We start from the raw sequence: 20,960 nt of genomic DNA on the forward strand, positions 1-20,960 counted from the left end.
ACTCACCTCAGCCTCCCAAAGGCACGGGATTACAGGCTGAGCCACCGAGCCCAGCTTAATACATTTGACAAAAAGGGGAGTGACGTCAATTATCATCCCTAAAACTAACCTCAATCACAGAGAGGCCTTACCAGAGGTTCGATGAGGATGTGGCCTTTGTCCCTTAGGAGGATATCCTAACAGAACTGGTGGATTTTACCAATTTTCTTTTGAACCCCAAGAGCCAAACTGGAGATGTGCTGTTCCTCAATGAGTTTCGCTCCAAGGCACTCCGTCGTGTAATAGCAGAACATGTGCAATTAGGGTTTTATAGCAAAGAAATCAGATGGAAGATGAAAAGGCAATTTATGAAAAGTGGTGTGCCGAGGGCTAGGTGAAGCTTAGAAACCCAAACTGTTTCTGTAGAATCAGTTTACTCTTAGCCTAGAAATTAACTTTATTGCAAGAAGAGCAAGATTCCTTCCTGTATAATTACTCTCCTGCTTTCCCAAGCTGGACACCAACATTTTCAAAGGCTTAAAGTAAATTCTAAAGTAAATTTCAAAGCTGTGGTATACAGTTTCCAAACATGGCTACTAACAATTCCTCTCGTTCCTGTAGGTATAAGTGGCTCCTGCTATCAAAAGGCAGAGTCCATTTCCCCACCCCTTGCAAGTGGCTAAGGCCAAGTGGACAGTGGCAAAAGTAACATTCCAGGACTTCCGAACCCTGAACACATGGCAGCTTCTGCTTTCTCCCTCTTGGAGTCCAGCGGCCATGTTGTCCCAGTTAGACCAGTGATCGGCTACAAGCCAAATGGAGACAGTCTCTCCTGGTCGTTCCAGTCCCAACATAGCTCCTCGACTAAGGTGGCACATGAATGACTTCAGCCTTCAGCCCATGGTATAGAAAACCCCCTACTACTTGAGCCCAGTCAACTCCCAGAATCAGAATAAATACTAGTCAGAGATGCTGTAAGCCACTACATTCTGGGGTAGTTTGTGATGCAGCAACAGACCTGAAACATCAACCACTGAACGACCAACTCACAGAACAGTCTTGCCATCTGGTGACGTCTCAAGGGGAGTCTGGGAGCCTTCCTGGATCTTAGCTCCCCACTTCTTCCCATGCCCACTGCTTGCACCCTCCTCCAAGCTACTCTCCACACTGCCTGGGCCTCTGGCCTCCTGATGGCCTCTCTGCTGCCACTCCTATTCCCCATCACCCAGTCAACACACAGTCATCCTCCAACAACATAAGCTCACCTCTCTGGATCAAAACTCTCACAGGGCTTCCCACTGCATGTTTAGAATACAATTCACACGCTGCACTGTGACCTGCAGGACCCTGCAGAATCTGCTCCCTCATCCCTGTGGCCTCAGTGCCCGCCACCTCCTACCTCTCCTATCCCCAGGTTCCAGCCACACATGTCAGACTCACTACACCTTAGGGCCTGCACCTGGGCCTTCCCCCGACCTTTCTTCAGCCTGGCTCCTCCTTGAGAATCAGGACTGAGTTCAAGTGCTGCCTCCACAGTGAGGCCATCCTCAACTCCCCAGCACAAAGCAGTGCTGCCCTGTACCTGCGGCAAGTGATCTCGTTTGCTTGCTGAGTGAGTTACCGTCACTTCCCTGCTCTATAAGGACAGGGACCAGCTCTGTCTTAACTCTCTGTAGTATTACCAGTTAGAATAGTGCTTGGCACATATTAAGTACTCAACTTGGGTTTGTTGAATGACAAAGCAGGTAGGGGGAAACATCCCAATGTCAAGTAAGGGTGGAAAATGTTAAGTGAGTTTCTTCAGACTTTCAGTTGTAAACAAAATGGGCAGCAAGGTAGGCTGCTGCGTCTCTTTGTAAACCCAACCTGGGAGATGCCACAGACATGAGAGGGAGGACAGAACACAAGGCGGGGAGAAATTCTGGGCGGCCGAGGGAGGCAGGTGAGTGGAGAGAGCAGAGAGAGGCTCTGCCCCTCCAGAGGGACCCAAGGCTGGCTGGTTGTGCCATGTCCTTTCCCAAACACTTTTGTGGGAGGAGTTGACCACACATCAGCTGGAGGGGAAAGGCAAGGCAGCACTGCAGCCTTGCTGAGGTGGAGGGTAGACACCATCTGGACAATCCCAGGCATTATCAGTAGAGGGAAGTACAAAGCAGCACCTGGGCCAGAGGTCCTGGGAGGTTACCTACCCCAGAGCCACCCATTTTACAGAACTGCCAAGAGGGTCACAAGCTCCGAACCAGGCTTTTGCTCTCCTGAGGCATAAACTACCAGCAAAAGTAGCTGAAAATACTAGGTTCACAGGAGAAAAAAAACAAGACCCATAAATAAGGAGTGCAAGAAAACAAACAAAAAAGAGTAATAAACTAAACAAGCTATACAGGAAAAGACAGAAGTAATATAACAAGCAGACAAGAATTTTTTAAAAGTATAATTAGTCATGAAAGAAATGTAAATCAAAACCACAATGAGATGCCACTTCACACCCACTAGGACGGCTATAATGAAAGACAGATAATGACAAGGATGTGTGGAGAAATTAGAATTGTTGTACCCTGCTGACAGGAAGGTGACACGGTACAGTCACTTAGAAGACAGTCAAGCAATTCTTCATAAAGTTGAACACAGTTATCATTTGACCCAGCAACTTCACTCCTAGATCTACACCCAAAGACATAAAAACATATGTGGTATACTCATACAATTGAAAATTCTAAATAGGACTGCAGAACTAATATACAAGAGAGGACCCAAAAAAACTGGTATTTATAAAAAATTGTTTATCTATTCTTTTTTTTTTTTTTTTTTTGAGTTGGCGTCTCACTCGGTTGCCCAGACTGGAGTGCAGTGGCCGCTCCCGGCCACCGCAGCCTCGCCTGCTGGGCTCTGGCGATCCTTCCGCCTCAGCCTTCCAAGTAGCCGGAATTACAGGCATGCGCTACCACGCCCGGCTGATTTTTTTGATTTATTGTAGAGATGAGGTCTCGCTGCCCAGGCGGGTCTCGAACCCACAGGCTCAGGCAATCCACTCACCTCAGCCTCCCAAAGGCGCGGGATTACAGGCTGAGCACCGAGCCCGGCTTTGTTTATCTATTCTTACATGTTTAAACTTCAGTCATCTTCAAAGTCCTCTCTGTTTGATGCAATACACCCATTGAGATGCTTTTTCCACTGCTTAAAACAGTTTCCAAGCTCATCGATTTTGATGCCTTTTAGTGTTTCTGCCATTTTTTGTTTCACCTCATCCACATCGGCAAAATATTTCCCTTTGAGGTCTTTTTTCATCCGGGAAACAAGAAAACGTCACTTAGAGTGAGATCAGGTGAACCGGAAGGGTGGGGCATGAGAGTCATGGTTTTTGGTCTAAAACTGATGAACACTCAACACGGTGTAGGTAGTGCCTTGTCATGGTGGAAGAACCAGTCATCTCTTTGCCAGAACTCAGGACATTTCTTCTGCAAATTGTGACACAACCTTCTCCAAACTTCCAGATTAAATACTTTGGTTGACTGTTTGATCCGAGGAACAAATTCCAACGTCCTCCAAAAGATAAATTCCTATTTTGGGGAGTCCCCCTCATATGCTACAACATGGATGAATCTTGAAAACCTTATGCCAAGTGAAAGAAGGTGGTCACAGGCCAGGTGTGGTCACTCAAGTCTGTAATCCCAGCACTTTGGGAAACTGAGAAGGGAGGATTGCTTGAGCCCAGGAGTTCAAGACTAGCCTCAGCAACATAGCAAGACCTCACCTCTACAAAAAAACAAACAAAAAAATTAGCCAGGTATGGTACCACATGCCTGTAGTTCCAGCTACTAGAGAGGCTGACGTGAAAGGGTCACCTGGGCCCAGAAGGTCAATGCTGCAGTGAGTCATAATTGTGCCACTACACCCCAGCCTGGGCAGCAGAATGAAACAACTCAAAAAAAGAAAGAAGATGGTCATAATAAAAGGCCACATATTATGTGATTCCATTTGTGTGACATATCCACAGTAGGTAAATCTATGGAGGTAGAAAGTAGATTAATGTGGGGTAGGAATTGAGGTTTGTGTGATAACAGCAAAAGAGCTCAGGATTTCTTTTGGGGGTTATAAAATGATCTAAAATTGACTATAGTTCAACTCTGTGAATATACTAGAAACCACTGAATTGCACACTTTAAATATAGGTGAATTGTAAGGTACATGAACTGCATCTCAATAAAGTAATGGAGAGGCCTGGAAACAGGAGTAGTTGTGAAGCATTCATTTCTTTTTTCTTTTTTTTTCTTATTTTGAGTCAGAGTCTCACTCTGTCACTCAGGTTGGAGAACAGTGGCACGCTCACAGTCACCACAGCCTCGACCTGCTGGGCTCAGGTGATCCTTCTGCTTCAGCCTTCCTAGTAGCTGGAACTACAAGTGGGCATTACCATGTCCAGCTATTTTTTTTTTTTTTTTATTGTAGAGATGAGGTCTCACCATGTTGCCCAGGCTGATGATCTTGAACCCGTGGGTTCAGGCAACTCTCTCACCCACATCTCCCAAAGTGCTGGGATTACAGGCATGAGCCATATCACCTGGCCATGAAGCATTCTTATTCATTATCAGACATTAAACACATGACCACTAAAATAAAGCACTCAATGAATGGGACAGCTCAAGGATTTCATCAAAAGGCAAAGGAGGAGATAAATAAGAGAAGCAGGTGGGGCGTGGTGGTTCACATCTTAAATCCCAGTACTTTGGGAGGCTGAGGCAGGAGGATCACTTGAGCCCTGGAATTTGATACCAGCCTGAACAACATAATGAGATCTTGTCTCTATAAAAAATTTAATATTAAAAAAAATTTTTAAGTAATTTGTCAACATTCAAATGAAGAGTTCAGAAGAAGAGGGAAAATAAAGGAGAAATATGTTTAAAGTAGCAATAATGAGGACTTGCCCAGATTAAAGCAGCATATAAGAAGACTTCTGGTTTCCAGTCTGGCATGTAACAAGCTTAGAAGTCCTTACTCTATCCTCATAAGTAAAAAGCTGAACAAACTGAAAAATCAATAACTCTTCTTTGATCTGTAAGAGAAGTTAATTTTGATGCCTTTTAGTGCTACAGATTTCTCTACAGTATGCAATGCTCTCTGATACCATTATAACCACAAGAGAACTTCTTTCAAAATTGGAGTCAATCCTTTCAAACCCTGCCACTGATTTATCAACTAAGTTTATGGAATACTCTAAATCCTTTGTTGTCATTTCAACAATGTTCACAGCATCTTCACCAGGAGTAGATTCTATCTCAAGAAACTACTTTCCTTGCTCATCCCTAAGAAGCAACTCCTTACCTTGTTCAGTTTTATCAAGAGATTGCAGCAATTCAGTCACATCTTCAGGCTCCATTTCTCTTTTTTCTTTTTTATGAGGCTCTATTTCTAATTTTGGTTTTCTTGCTAATTCCTCCACATCTGCAGTGACTTCCTCTACTGAAGGGTTAAACCTCTCAGAGTCATCCATGAGAGTTGAAATCCACTTCTTCCAAAATCATGTGTATGTTGATATTTTGACCTCCTCTTAGGAATCACACACATTCTTGATGACATCTAGGATGGTGGATTCTTCTCAGAGTTTTACTTTTCCCACATCCATCAAAAAAAATCACTATCTAGCCTCACAAAATTTTTTTTGGGTTTTTTTTTTGAGTTGGAGTCTCATTCCATAGCCCAGGCCGGAATGCAGTGGCACACTCACGGCCATCCCAGAGTCGACATGTTGGGCTCCAGCGATCCTTCCACCTCAGCCTTCTAAGTAGCTGGAACTACAGGCATGCACAAGCACGCCAGCTTTTTTTGTATATTGTAGAGATGAGGTCTCGCAAAGTTGCCCAGACTGGTCTCGAACCTGCAGGCTCAGGCAATCCACTTGCTTCAGCCTCCCAAAGTGCTGGGATAACAGGCTGAGCCACCAAGCCCAGTCTCAAAATGTATTTCTTAAATAATAAACTTGAGAGTCAAAATCACTCCTTGATCCATGGGATATAGAATGGATGTTGTGTTCGTAAGTATGAAAACAATATTAATATTATATGTCTCCTACAGAGCTCTTGGGTGACCAGGTACACTGTCAATGAGCAGTAATATTTTGAAAGGAATCATTTTAGAGCAGTAGATCTCAAAAGTGGGATTAAAATTTCAATAAACCGTGCTCTAAACAGATATGCTAGATCCAGGTTTAGTTGCTCCATTTCTAGAGCATAGACAGAGTAGATTCAGTATAATTCTTAAGGGCCCCAACATTTTAGAACGGTTAGCAAGCACTGCCTTCAACTGAAAGTCACCAGCTGCATTAGTCCCTAACAAGAGAAGTAGACTGTCCTCTAAAGCTTTGAAACCAGACATTGACTTTTCTTCTCCAGCTATGAAAGGCATAGATGGCATCTTCTTCCAGCAGAAGGTTGTTTCATGTCCACCGAACATCTGTTGTTTGGTGTGGCTATCTCATCAAGTGATCTCAGCTAGACCTTCTGGATATCTTGCGGCAGCTTCAATATCAGCATTTGCTGCTTTATATTATGTTACAGAAATGGCAGCTTTCCTTCAACCTCCTAAACCAACCTTTATTAGCTTCCAACTTTTCTTCTGTGACTTCCTCCCCTCTCTCAGCCTTCACAGAATTAAAGAGAGTCGGGGCCTTGTTCAAGTTTGTCTTTGTCTTAAGGGAATGTTGTGACTGGTTTGATCTTCCATTCAGATCATCCAAATGTTCTCCACCTCAGCAACAAGGTTTTCTTATCATCGATGTGCTCACTGGAGTAGCCCTTTTATTTTTTTATTTTTTTGAGTAGGAGTCTCACTCTGTCACCCAGGCTGAAGGGCAGTGACATGCTCCTGGCCACTGCAGCCTTGACCTGCTGGGCTCAGGTAATCCTTCCGCCTCAGCCTTCCAAAGTAGCCAGAACTATAGGCATGCACCACCACACCCGGCTAATTTTTTGATTTATTGCAGAGACAAGGTCTTGTCAAGTTGCCCAGGCTGGTCTCGAATCCCTGGGCTCAGGCAATCCTCTTGTCTCAGTCTCCCAAAGTGCTGATATTACAGGCATGAGCCACCACACCCAGCCTTAATTTTCTTTAAGAACTTTTCCTTGGCATTCACAACTTGGCTAACTTTAGAGCAAGAGGCCTAGTTGTAGGTCTGCCTTAGCTTTTGACAATGCCTTCTTCACTAACCTTAATCATTTTTAGCTTTTGATTTAAAGTAAGAGACGTGACTCTTTCTTTTTCTTGAATACTTAAGAGTCCATTGTAGAGTTCTTAACTGACCTAATTTCAATATTGTTGTGTCTCAGGGGAAAAGGAAAGAAAAGGCAGACAAAGTGGAGAACAGCAGTTGGTCAGTGAAGCAGTCAGAACACACACAACATTTATCAATTAAGTTGGCTGTCTTACAGGGCATGGTTCCTGGCACTCAAAACAATTACAATAGTAACATCAAAGATCACTGATCACAGATCACCATGACAGATATAATAATAATGAGAAAGCTGGAATTATTGTGAGAATTACCAAAATGGACAGAGACATGAAATGAGCACACACTGCTGGAAAAATAGCACTGCCACAAACCTTCCATTTGCAAATGAAGCGTAGCAAAGCTCTGCGCAGTAAGACAAAGTATGTCTAAAATATGACTAACATGTCAAGGGACATTAAAATGTCTGGATGAAGCAGACAATGGGCCAGAACGGATGGGCAATTTAAACAAAAAGACAAAAACTCTAAGAAATAATCAAAAAAAAAAAAAAAATGCTAGAGACCAAAAACACTGGAACAGAAATGAAGGCTGCCTTTGATGATGGGTCATTAGTAGACGGGACAGGGCTGAGGAATGAATCTCTGAGCTTGAGGATGTGTCAATAAAAACTTTCAAAATGAAAACGCAAAGAAAAAAAAACCAAAAAAAAAAAAGAAAAGAACAAAACAGACTATCCAAGAACTGTAGGACAACTACAAAAAATGTAACATATGCACAATGGGACATATGCACAATGGGAATACCAGAAGAAGAGAGAAAGGAATAGAAGAAATATTTGAAGCAATAATACCTGAGAATATACCCAAACTAACGTCAGACACAGACCACATATCCAAGAAGCTCAGAGAACACCAAGCAGGATAAACGCCAGCAAGCATATAAAGTACCTCTGACTAAAAGAGCAGGGTTGTCAGGCAAGACAAATGAGAGCAAAAAACACTTGATTTCTGCCTTCTGGAAGGGTCGAAAAATAAAAGGTAACAAGAAAAGAAAACAAAATTTTAAAAATAGAAAACATTTTAAATGTACCAATTAAAGACCAAAAACAAACAAAAAAAAGATTCTGAAAACATCTAAGACATGGGAGAATAAAACAAGGAGGCCACTTGATAAGAAATAAGAATGAGGCTGACATTGGAGCTCTCAGGAGCAACACTATATGTAGAGAAAAATAAATATGTCTTAAGTTAGGACCTATAAAAATAATAAAAATAGAATGTATGACTTTTTCATGGTAAAGAATAGCAACAGGCTATTTCCACTGACCATAATTGTATAACATGATTAGAATTCAAATTAATTATTAAAAATAGTTTAAAATTCTCATATATCTCAAAACTAAGAAACAGAACTAAACTCTTGGATTAAAGAGGAAATAATGAGAAAATTAACAAAATACTAAATACTGATTGCTAATAGAATCACATCATTTCAAAAGCCAAGAGTCACAGCAAAAGGAGTACCTTACTGAATACAGGGAAATTTATAGCTATGAATATAGTTATTCACAGAACAAATCTGAAACAAGAAAGAGTATGGATTGAATAAATGTATTTACAGTTGCTCCCCTGTGTGTAAATACATTAAAATGTATATTAAAATTCCAGGTTAAAACAGGGTTAGATTAAAAACAAGTATCTTTAATACCTCCCAAAATCCCACTAAAACTAAATAAACCAACTTAATTAGAATAACATCAAATGACCACCCCCAAAAAAGAAAAAGATAAAACCCAAGAAAAAAAGAGCAAACAATAACTGGTAAACAGATGAACAAAGAGTAACTGACTTAACACCAAAATCCCAAACTGGCCTTGGGTAAGGGAGGATCACCCCAACCTAGGCTGCAGATTCCTGCTAAAACCCAGGTGGCAGCACCAGATTTCTCTGGACCTGGCACTAAATGGGGCAGTAAAAGAAGGAGGAGGCAGATACTGTGTGACAGGCAGCAAGACCCCCAAACCCCTCCCCACTCCCTCTTGCAGGTTGGCTCCCTCCCCCAGAAGTCCGGAGATCTGACCTCTAAGAAAGTCAAGGAAAGACACTAAGAAGGTGTAACAGGAGCTGGGACAGGGCAGTGCAGACATAGCTGCGGTGAGTTCGTTACAAGCTGGGTACTAAGGTCCTTCTGTCTCCACTTGGTAACCAGGACTCTGAGACTGGAAGAGAAGGGCCTGGAGCCATGGGCACTCTGGTTAGCCCAAAAGGAAAGACCTAAAGGAAGTGCTGGGGTGTGGAATTCCAAGTTCAACTTCAGCTAAGTCAGGGCGTTTTCAATATGTTGGTCTCTAGTTTGTCTCCTCATGCACCTTTCCTCGGAAGACATCAAGGTGTGTTCCACTAAACAAGGGACTGAACCTATAAGGTAAAGATGGATCACAGGAACCAGGAGAGCAGATACAGATGAGGGCAAATGAATCCCCAGGGAGGGAGACCGCAGGACCACTGCTGAGTTCCACACACAGTAGGCAGCCAGTCCACAGTGGGCAAGTGTGACCAAGACACAGATACACTGAGGCTGCCATCACTAAGTCCCTGCTGCCACCTACACTGTTGTAGCCCAAAATCCCACCCGAGCCAGCCTGTCTTACCCAGGCACTAGGGAGCCTACTGTGCACCCTCTGTGCCCAAAACAATTGAGGACACTCAACTCCATAACTGCTTGACCTCCTGTAAACTGGGAAAAAGTCAGGGCAGCCCAGGCAGGAAATACAGAGGATCCCACTCCCACAGTCCAGATTCCTGCCACATCTATAGTACATTCTACAGCCCCACCTGGTGCTCAGACTGTGGGGAGCCTACATTTCCCAGGATTCCTAAGGACCTTGACCACTGACTTCCCCAGAGGGGGTTCATGGAAGCCAAAGTCAAAACATAGCTGTATTAGTTTCCTGGGGCTGTAGAAACAAAGTACCACTGACTGGGTAGTTTAAAACAACAGAAATGTATTATCTCATAGTTCTGGAGGCTAAAAGCCAGTCAGGATATGGACAGGGCTCCGCTTTCTGTGTGCAGCAGGGAGAATCTGCCCGTGCTATACTCTTGGCATCTAGTGTGGTGGCAATCCTTGGTGTCTTCTGGTTCTTCCCTGTCTTCACACTGCCTTCTCGACTATACCTGTGTCTCTGTGTCTTCTTATAAAGGCATCAGTCATACTGGATCAAATGCCCACCCTACTCCAGTGTGACCTCACCCTACCTAACTATATCTGCAAAGGCCCTATTTCCAAATATGGTCACATTCACAGGTACCAGGGGTTGGGGACAATTCAGTCCACAACAGTGACCCAGAAAGACTGTTTAGCTTATCTTTTCCGGGAAAAGTCATTTAATAGTGGCAGTTTCCTTACATCTAGATTTATGCTTCCTTCTTAGTTTTTTAAAAAACTGAAAGTATATTGTTTGGGGATATCTACATTAAAGAAGCAAAGGGACAAGTAACACTAAAAGTCAAAGAGTGGCTCCCTCTGAGCAGAACAGGAAGTGCCCACAAGACTTCTTCAAAGGTGTTTGTAATGCTGTTTCTTTATCCAAAAGGTAGATCTGTGGGCATTTACTTTATTAGTCTCTAAGCTATACCCATATTTCTATGGCTTCTTCTATCTGTGACATATTTTACAATTAAAAATATAAAGTATAGGCACTAAACAGACAACCCAAAGAACAGGTGAACAGACGACCATAATAAAAGCATATGAACACACAGCAAATGACTTAACAGATCAAGGAAAGCAGAAGCCTAAGCTGCTGGTGAAAACAGGCAGGAACAGGTGGTTTACAACATAGTCGCAGGAACGTGGCCATTGGCAGCATCAGTGCTGCTGAAACTGAGCATGGACAGTAGGGCCATGGACTGAGACGTTCTCGAAGAAGGTAAAGGCTCTGGCCACACCCCTACACTGCCACGGCCAGGAAATGATCTTTCCCTCCATGGGCTGCACTTTCTGGAGAGGCTCAAGAGGGAGATTATACGCAGAGGGAGCCAAGGGTAGGTGGACTGTCCTAAAGACAGGGAAGTTCACTGGTCCTTCACCTCCTGAAGGATAGATCCTGGTCCTCCCCATCTGGCGCCTAGAAGGCAGGCAGGTTAATACTGTACTTCCCAGGAAAGGAAAGATGGGAAATAGAGGGAAAAAAGAAAGTGAAGAGGCTCCATCTACAGCAGGGGTGTTGGCAAACTATAGCCCACAGGCTGCTTTAGCGTATGAAGTTTTACTGGACACAGCACACCCATGCCCTGTGACTGCCCTCCCGTCACAACAGAAGAGCTGAGTAGTTCTGAAACTGTGTGGTCTGCAAAGCCTAAGATATTTACTATCTGGCCCTTTAGGAAAAGTTTGCCAACCCTTGGCCTGGGGGATCCAATATCCAAATAACAGGGAGCTCTAAAATGAGAGAACAGAGGAAATAGAAGACAGGAAATCAAGGCTTTTCAGAACTCAGGCAGGAGAGTTTCAAATGGAAGGGCCACACACCACAAGCCCAGCACAAGGAGAGAAAGAGGTCCACATGTGGTATGCCACTGGGTAATGTCAGAACACTGCCTGTAAACAGACGATGCCACCAGCTTCCAAAGAAGGAGACAGAAAAGTGTGCAGGGACTCAAACATGCAATTCACATACAGAGAAACAACTGGGAAACATGAAAAATGTGTAACCTCACATGTAAACAAAGAACTGTAAATAAAACAACATTTCACTTTATAGCCATCTGATTAGCAAAATTTAAAGACTGACTGGTATCACTCACTAGCAAAGACATAGAGAAATAAGACCTCTCATTCCTCCAGGTGGGAAGTATTTGCCCGCAGTTCTGAGTAGAACTGTTCGGAGCTTTCACAGAACCTGGGTTCCACTGAGCATCCCTGAGCAATGCTGACACCACCCTGATTCCTGGACTGTTATTTCTTCATGTTGTTCCCTAACTACACAGACATTTACACACCTTCCAATCCTGCTCAGCACAGTGTCTGGTACACTGTATGTCCTCAGCAAATCTGTCAAAGCTATGACACAAATCATGTCAGGCTATCTACAGGGACTGAGAGATACAAAGAAAACTCTAGGTATGTCGTGAATGCCCAAGGGAAGAAAAAAACCTAGATGTATTAAGGTGTATTTATACTTAACAATTTTGAAACATAAATTCCAGCAATTTTGTACTTTTCACCCCCCTTCCTCTTCTCTCTCCCCAAATTACTCATGATTTTAAGAGTCACAGCATAACCATGTCTACTGCATGGTGCTACCTGCCCCACCTCCTCTGCTGCCCCCAGCAGTGCTAGAGCACACGCCCACATTCACCTGGTAGCGGTCAAGGATTCTGAAGTCCTGACAAGTAGTTCGGTATGTGGCTTGTCCACCTGGAAATCTGGAAACTCCTTCTTTGGCTCCATAAATCCCATCAACTAACAGAAGAGCAGCATTAACAACTTGATCCAAGTCAAAAAGTGGTAATCCCCTATCCCTTTTCGCTTGTCTGACAATCAGTTTCCGCTTCAGTCTCCGAGCTTCCGGTGTCATGGCAACAGCACTGGGACAAGCTTCCAGCCTCTTGAGAAGTAGCTTTTCCTCATAGATGCTCACAGGCGTATACCTGGGCCCTTTAGGCTTCGTGTCCTTCTCCAGCTGTGGCTTCCTCTTCTCTCGAGCCCTTGTTTGCAAGGACATGTTGGAATCTGTGTCTTCGCTGTCCATGTCCATCCTGTCGGGCTTTTCCTCCTCACTCTCTACCTCCTGCTTTATCTGTTCAGGACCTCTGACTTTCTTTCTGCCCCCGACTGGCCCAGAAGCTGCTGACCCAGCAGGAGGTGGGACATACTCCATCCCAGGATCTATGACTCCATCGCCTTCCATCTCGTCATCATCTGTGCAGAGTATAAAACAGCATCATCAAGACAGACACAGGAAAGAAGAAATCCAGAACACACAGCACAGAGGGGAAAACTTACACACTTACAAGTATATCATGGCCCATACCCTAAACAAAAGGCCAAAGCAAGGTAAGTCTTACCATGGAACAAGGCCTGTGGGGGCATCACATCTGGAATCAGGTCAGCTTCTGAAAGCAAGCTAGGTGTGGCGGAATGAGAGGCAGGTGTCCCAGGGGCAGAGAAATCCAGAGATGGAGAAGGGGACGGGCTTGTCAGTGGGGTGCGGTCAGAGGAGCTCAAGGATGAAAAGTCAATCACCTCTCCTTTTTCAAGAATCACATCTGGCCTGCGGCCTCGGCTTATGAATTTTACAGGGGTAGAAGACGTGCTCCGGTCAAGAAAACCAGCAGCTTCCTTTTGGGCTCTTCGAATGTCTTTCGCTTCCTGAGTCCGAGACCTTTTCTCTTTTAACTCCATGGCAGATTCCACAGGATTCCGACTTGCCCGTTTTCTAAGTCCCTCAACAGTGATGATGGGATCTAAGGTGGGTTTTGAGGCTGCCAGAAAGAATAAATACAGCCTGAGTCTCCACAACCCAAATAGTGGGACCAAGTATGTTTTACATTTCCAATTTTTTCAGATTTCGGAATATTTGAATACTTATAAGCTAAGCATCCCAAACCCCCAAATCCAAAATCCTCCAATTAGCATTTCCTTCAAGTATCACATTGGTGCTTCAAAAAGTTTGATACTGGAACATTTCAAATGTGAACAGTTCAATTCATGTCTAAATTTTAAAACTACTCAAAATTTAGAATCTTTGGCTAATTTATTACTGTGAGCCTAGTGTCACGTTCAATACAGAAAAATGTTCAATGAATGCTTTAAACCAAAAGACTTACATATCTATTGAGAAAAAAGAAGTTATAATGCAAGTTTAACAGTCAAATACTATCTTGTACCTGTTAGAATTGGGAAACATTAAAAGTTTGATAATGCTCAGTAAGCCCATGTGAAAATGGGCATTTTCATGCCTTTTTTTGGACACAGATTTTATTACAGCTTCTTGGAAAATAATTTGGTAATAGCAACTAACATTTTGAATAAGTCATTTGATGGAGTAACTGTTTCCAGGAGTTTACTGTATTTTCATATGTATACAAATATGTACATTGTAGCACTGTTTAAAATAATAACAACCAAAAAAGGTATAAAAACCAAAATGTCTATCAACAGGGGAATGGTTTAATATATTATCACACAACCATATAATCAATGCAATGAAATAGACAGGTGTGGTGGCTCATGCCTGTTATATCCCAGCACTTCAGGAGGCTGAGGCAGGATGACTGCTTGAGCTCAGGAATTTGACAGCAGCCTGGGCAACATAGCAAGGGCCTCTCTCTAAAAAAAAAAAAAAAAAAACAACAAAAAAAAAACCAGTAGGCTGTGGTGGTGCACACCGGTAGTCCCATCAACACAGGAGGCTGAAGCAGGAGGATTGCTTGAGCCTAGGAGTTTGAGGCTGCAGTAAGCTATAATCACATTGTTGTACTCCAGTATGGGTGAGATGAGACTCTGTCTCTAAAAATAAAAAAATTAACAAAGTAGATTTATATGTATTCAAGCACTGTTATAGAAAGATGTCCAAGGTATACTGGTAAGTAGGGGGAATGGAGAACAAGTATTATAGTATGAATCCATGTATGCTTTTTATTTTAAGAAAATGCCTAAATATGCAGAGATCATTTCTACAAGTATTCACAAAAGACAACAGTGTCTTCACCCAAGTCAGGGGTGAACTACAGACAGGGGTAGGAGAAAAAACTTTCATACTTTAGACCCTTAAATACTATCTGATTTTTTTTCCCCCAATTATGTTTTTAAAAATTTAAAAGCCAGGCCAGGTGCAGTGGCTCACACTTGCAATTTCAGCACTTTGGGAAACTGAGGCAGGAGGACTGCTTGAGCCCAGGAGTCAAGACAAGCCTGGGCAACATAGTGAGACTCCATCTCTACAAAAATTTTAAAAAATGTTTTTAACTTAAAATCTCATTAAAAACTTTTTAGATTTAAAAAAGCCAGATCAATGTGTGGTATTAAGGAGTTACTGCTAATTTTAATTTTTTTAAAGGTGAAAATGGCATCATGGCTAGGTTGCAAAAAGGAAAGAATCCTTATATCATAAGAACACATACAGAAATGGTTAAGAATAAAATGTTGACACCTGAGATTGGCTTCTAAATGAGCCAAGGGTGGGAACAGGTGGAAGGTTGGGGAAAGGCACCGGAATTCTGGTAGCAAGAGACTGTCAGACGCTAACTGCTGATGTAAAGTGGAAGTCATGGGGAATTCAGATTATTCTCTTCACTTCTGCATGTTTTAAAATTTCCATAACACGAAGTTTAAAAACAAAAATCAGCCAGGCACAGGAGCTCATGTCTGTAATCCTAGCACTTTGGGAGGTGGAGGCAAGAGGATTGCCTGAACCCAGGAGTTCGAGACCAGCCTGGGCAACTTGCCGAGACCTCGTCTCTACAATAAATCAAAAAATTAGCTGAGCATGGTGGCACATGCCTGTAGTTCTAGCTACTTGGAAGGCTGAAGTAGAAGGATTGCATGAGCCCAGCAGGTCGAGGCTGTGGTAGCCGTAAGCATGGCACTGCACTCCAGACTGTGTGACAGAGTGAGACTACGACTCAATACAAACAAACAAAGATCAGATTGAAAATACTGAAGTTTTCAGATACCAAAGGAAATTTATACAGCTAGTAACACGATCGGAAAGCATTTTTATATAGTATTTTACTTACATCACACCCACAAAAGTGTCATCATAAAACCATGAAGCAAAATGACTCCAGAGAGACCTACAAGCTATGACTGGGAAAGCAGAACAGTCTTCCTAGGTTTACACCTGACCAACACCTTGTGTACACTTTTCACACAGTACCTTTTTTTTTGTCTGAATCAGAGTCACACACTGTCACCCAGGCTGGAGTGCAGTGGCACATTTGTGCCCACTGCAGCCTTGACCTGCTGGGTTCAGGCGATCCAGGTAGGCACTACCATGACCAGCCAATTTTTTTATTTGTAGTCACAGTACCTTTTACTCTCAAAGTTGAGGCAGACAACTTCTCTCCTTCAGGTTTCATGGTCGGGGGTTTGTTGTGAACGAGTTTCCACCATCCTGGCTCTCCAAACTCTTGAGCACCTGAGCGAAAGTACATAGGACTGCCCACACTCAGGCAACCAGCTACTGTGCTCCACCAGGTGGAAGTCTTCTTCCTAAAGAGTCCAAGGATTTTTAAATTACTGGCACTTCAATTCAATCACTGCACAGAAAGTACACTCCTATGTAAACTCTCTCTGACTCCTGGCCTATGAGATGGAGCCTCCAATGGTTGAAGGAAGAGTATGAAAGGCAGCAGAGAGGCTCTGGGGTCTGCCTCGCTTCCAATCCTGGCAAACCCACCATCCAGCTGCCTCAGTTTCCTCATCTGTAAAATCAGGATAATAAATCTTACTTCACAGGTTGCTATGAAAATTAAATGAAACAGTTCAAACAAAGCACATAAAACACTTTTCATCACAATCATCGTGATTAATGTTTTAGAGTGTCACGGGTTTGTGAGCTCAGAAGGCATAAGACCCACTCTCCTACATGTATCTTTTCTTTTTTTTTTTTTCTTTTTTTGAGTTAGAGTCTCACTCTGTCACCCAGACTGGAGTGCAGTGGCCGCTCCCGGCCACCACAGCCTCGATCTGCTGGGCTCCGGCGATCCTTCCGCCTCAGCCTTCCGAGTAGCTGGAATTACAAGTGCGTGCTACCACGCCCAGCTAATTTTTTGATTTTATTGTAGAGATGAGGTCTCGCCTGCCCAGGCGGGTCTCAAACCCGCAGGCTCAGGCAATCCACTCACCTCAGCCTCCCAAAGGCGCGGGATTACAGGCTGAGCCACCGAGCCTAGCTTACATGTATCTTTTAAGAAGAGGAATAAAATGACCCACAGGAGAAATCTGTTTTGCCCAAGAAACAAACAAACAGAGCTTGGGAGGGTTAGAACTACTAAGTTTGGAAAGAAAGAGAAGCAATACCTCTCAGCTTCTCAAAAAGATTGACAAGAGAGAAATAACCCAAATGTCCATCTAAGAATGAATGGATATGGCCAGGTGTGCTAGTTCACACCTATAATTCCAGCACTTTGGGAGGCCGAAGTGAGAGGACTGCCTTAGCCCATGGGTTCAAGACCAACCTGGGCAACTTGGCGAGACCTCATTGCTAAAATAAATCAAAAAATTAGCTGGGCATGGCGGTGCACGCCTGTAGTCCCAGCTACTTGGAAGGTTGAGGCAGAAGGATTGCCTGAGTCCAGCAGGTCGAGGCTGCGGTGGCCATGACTCAAAAAAAAAAAAGGAATGAATGGATAAACAAAACGTAGTATACACACAGACAGTAGGTTATTTGGTATTAAAAACAACAAAAATTTTGTCGCATGCTACCACACGGATAGACTTTGAGGGCATCACACTAAGTGAAAAGAGCCAGTCACAAAAAAGACAAACACTGTGATTCTACATATGTGAGGTCCCTAGAATCGCCTAATTCATAGAAACAGAAAGTGGAGTGTTGGCTGCCAGGGCTAGGGAGGGAAAATGAAGAGCGTCTGTTTAATGGGTACAGAGTGTCAGATCTTTAAAACAAAAAGAGTTCTGGAGATCTGAAGCATAACAATGTGAATATACTTCATATGACTAACCTTTGTACTGAAAAATGGTTAAGATGGTAAATTCTGTTGTTTTTATCACAATAACTGAATAATAAAAAGACTGACAAAGACGCAAAAGACTTAAAAACCAATGTGTTATTTAGTGTGTGAAAAATGGGTACTCATGCACTGATAGGGGAAGTATAAACTGGTGTATATTTTCTGGAGGTTACTTTCATAGCATGTATCAAAATTGTGTCTATACTCTGACCCCACAAATCTACTTCTAATCACAAAAATACAAAGGTTGTATACACAAGAATATTCGTCACAGGCTGACTTAAAGGGATCACCAAAAACCACTAGTTTAACGGTTAAGCCATATAGAAGCTAGAAAGTATGTAATGACTTTCTTTGTAGTGTTTTAAAAAGGAGGAAAAAAACCACCTTGACTGATTCCTCTCAGAACATGCTCTACAAATGAATAAATGATGTGATTGAACAACTTCTATTAAAATCCAGCAATATCCTTTAAAACAGGCAATTTAAATCCAATTTCTTCTAGAAGATAATCCACTAAATTGAACAGCCCTCAGAAACCATGAAAATATTCAAAGATCTAACTTTGTCAGTTTTTCCCTTTCTTATCCCTTATAAAAGGGATATATTAAGTTAACAAATAGTGCTAAATCATTAAACTAAAACAACAGATTTCCTTTTCTTATGAGAAAGAACCAGTTACAGTGTCAATTCTTTTCTTAGCACCACTAAATAACTCAAGAACTAAAATAATCCCTTTTGTAAAATTGTACTGGCTGTTTTTTGTTTTTTTTCTCACAGCCTTCGGAAGGTCACCCCCTCCTTCCAACTGCCCTTCTCGGACTCTCAGTAACATGAACAAAGCTGTAATTTCTCAGCACCTGAAGAACCAGAGGCTGTGGCACATTCAGAGTGAGGACAGATATGAACTCCCTGCTCTGACCTGAAGTGATCAGAACCTCTGTCACGTCTGTCATGTCTACGGTGACCTAATTAAGCCAGATATATGAATCTCACAAAGGACTTCAGACAGCAACTAACAATCAGAATCTCAAACAAATTCACCAATGCAGTAGCAAACTCACGAGTCCCTAACACCAATAAAAATCTTGTCAGATCCACATGAACCTTTAGTTAAAACATATGGTCTCAATGTTTGTGCACTGGCATCCCTAAGTCTGAAGAAGCAAAGCAGCCATCAAGGAGGAGCACGTAGCAGCAAAATCAAAGCACAATTATGAAACAGTAATTAATGAATAAACCACAGGCATATTAATGTACCCAGACTTTGCTAAGCACTATGAAAAATACCAAACATTGTAAGAGGTTATCTACCTTCCAGGGTTAATATAGACAAATACTAATAACACAAGACTATTAAGAGCAATCTAAATAGGTGTGGTCAATCACTGTCATTATTTTTCCTCTCCTGACCTCCATAAGGCAGCAGTCCCCAACCTTTTTGGCATCAGGGACCAGTTTAGTGGAAGACAGTTTTTCCACCGGAAGGGGGTTGGGGGTAGATGTGCAGTCTAACCTCACTGCTAATGCTAATCTGTATTTGCAGCTGCTCCCTAGCAAAGCATCACCACCTCAGCTCCACCTCAGAGCAGCAGGCATTAGATTCTCACAAGGAGTACACAACCTAGATCCCTCACATGCCCAGTTAACAAGAGGGTTCACGTTCCTGTGAAAATCTAATGCCACTGCTGATCTGACAGAAGATGGAGCTCAGGTGTTAATACAAGCAAGACCATGATAGGAAGTGGCTGTAAATAGAGATGAAGCTTCCCTCGCTTGCCCACCACTCACTTCCTACTGTGCAGCCTGGTATGAGTCAGTGGCCCAGGGGCTGGGGATCCCTGATATAAGGCACTGATTTTTAAAGGAACATTATAGTCCTATCTCTTTAAATTAAATAGTTACTTATCCAACTCTTGGAGAGCCCCATTTCATCATTTCTCTATTTTTTAAAATTTAATTGTATTTATCATCATTTTTATTTTAAAGATGTAGGATATTTCTCTATTTTTTAACATTCTAAGAATTTCTTCAAAAACATCATGCTCAGTTGAAACTAACACTTTCCTCTAGAAGTAGGATAAGGTATGGAAAGTCACATTTTTATAAGTACACATTTCACTTTAATTTTTCAAAAATGAGTTTTTTAATTTTTTTTTTTTTTTTTTTTTGAGTAGGAGTCTCACTCTGTTACCCAGGCTGGAGTGCAGTGGCATGCTCATGACCACCACAGCCTTGACCTGCTGGGCTCAGGCGATCCTTCCACCTCAGCTTTTCAGGTAGTTGGAACTACAGGCACGAGCACCATGCCTGGCTAATTTTCTATTTATTGTAGAGATGAGGTCTCCCCAAGTTGCCCAGGCGTGAGCCACTGTGCCCTGCCTTTTTTATCTTAAAAAAGTAAAAACAGGCCGGGCGCAGTGGCTCACGCCTACAATCCCAGCACTTTGGAAGACCGAGGTGAGAGGATTGCCTGAGCCCATGGGTTTGAGACCAGCCTGGGCAACTTGGCGAGACCTTATCTCTACAGTAAGTCAAAAAATTAGCCAGGTGTGGTGGCTTGCACCTATAGTTCCAGCTACTTGGAAGGCTAAGGCAGAAGGATCACCTGAGCCCAGCAGTCAAGGTTGCGGTGGCCGTGAGGGTGCCTGGATGACAGAGTGAGATGCCAACTCAAAAAAAAGTAAAAAAAATTTCTGGAATTCAAAAATTATTTGTAATGCCACAAGTAAATACTCTAAATCTTTAACAGAGCTACCTTAGGCTGTCTCAAATCTCATACACTTCATTTGTTATGTTCCCTCAGTATCAGACTTTTACAAATCACATTACCTATTCCCTAGTAAAAAAGTCCAATGCTTCTCAATAAAGGCACAGATATCTTCTTTCCACCTGAAATAACCTTGACGTCCACTTCCTTCCAGAGACAAGTTGTACATTGCCAACATGACGACCTGAAACACAAACAAACAAGGGCTGAGAAAGCACGATTAGGGACATTCATCCTGAGAAAGTTTCTTCTGTTTACACTGTGAGTAGGAATAGTGGGGAACACA

The 20,960-nt window shown here is 42.7% G+C and overlaps 1 protein-coding gene across 2 annotated transcripts in view; it reads right to left on the reverse strand.

Moving 5' to 3' along the window:
- Window positions 1-20,960, reverse strand: part of KAT14 (lysine acetyltransferase 14) — a 35,042-nt gene that overhangs the window by 7,015 nt on the left and 7,067 nt on the right. Inside the window, exons 3-7 of one of the 2 annotated variants that reach the window (XM_021713237.1) lie at window positions 20,737-20,858; window positions 16,242-16,423; window positions 16,172-16,174; window positions 13,276-13,692; window positions 12,567-13,129 (exon numbers count right to left, since the gene is read on the reverse strand). In XM_021713237.1, coding sequence (XP_021568912.1) covers window positions 12,567-13,129; window positions 13,276-13,692; window positions 16,172-16,174; window positions 16,242-16,423; window positions 20,737-20,858 — 1,287 coding nt within the window. The remainder of the gene's footprint in view (window positions 1-12,566; window positions 13,130-13,275; window positions 13,693-16,171; window positions 16,175-16,241; window positions 16,424-20,736; window positions 20,859-20,960) is intronic. The other variant, XM_008059779.1, reaches the window with a different exon arrangement.

This window comes from Carlito syrichta, unplaced genomic scaffold (assembly GCF_000164805.1).
Source record: "Carlito syrichta isolate Samal-C Ts95f unplaced genomic scaffold, Tarsius_syrichta-2.0.1 Scaffold304359, whole genome shotgun sequence".
In the NCBI taxonomy this organism is placed as follows: Eukaryota; Metazoa; Chordata; class Mammalia; order Primates; family Tarsiidae; genus Carlito; species Carlito syrichta.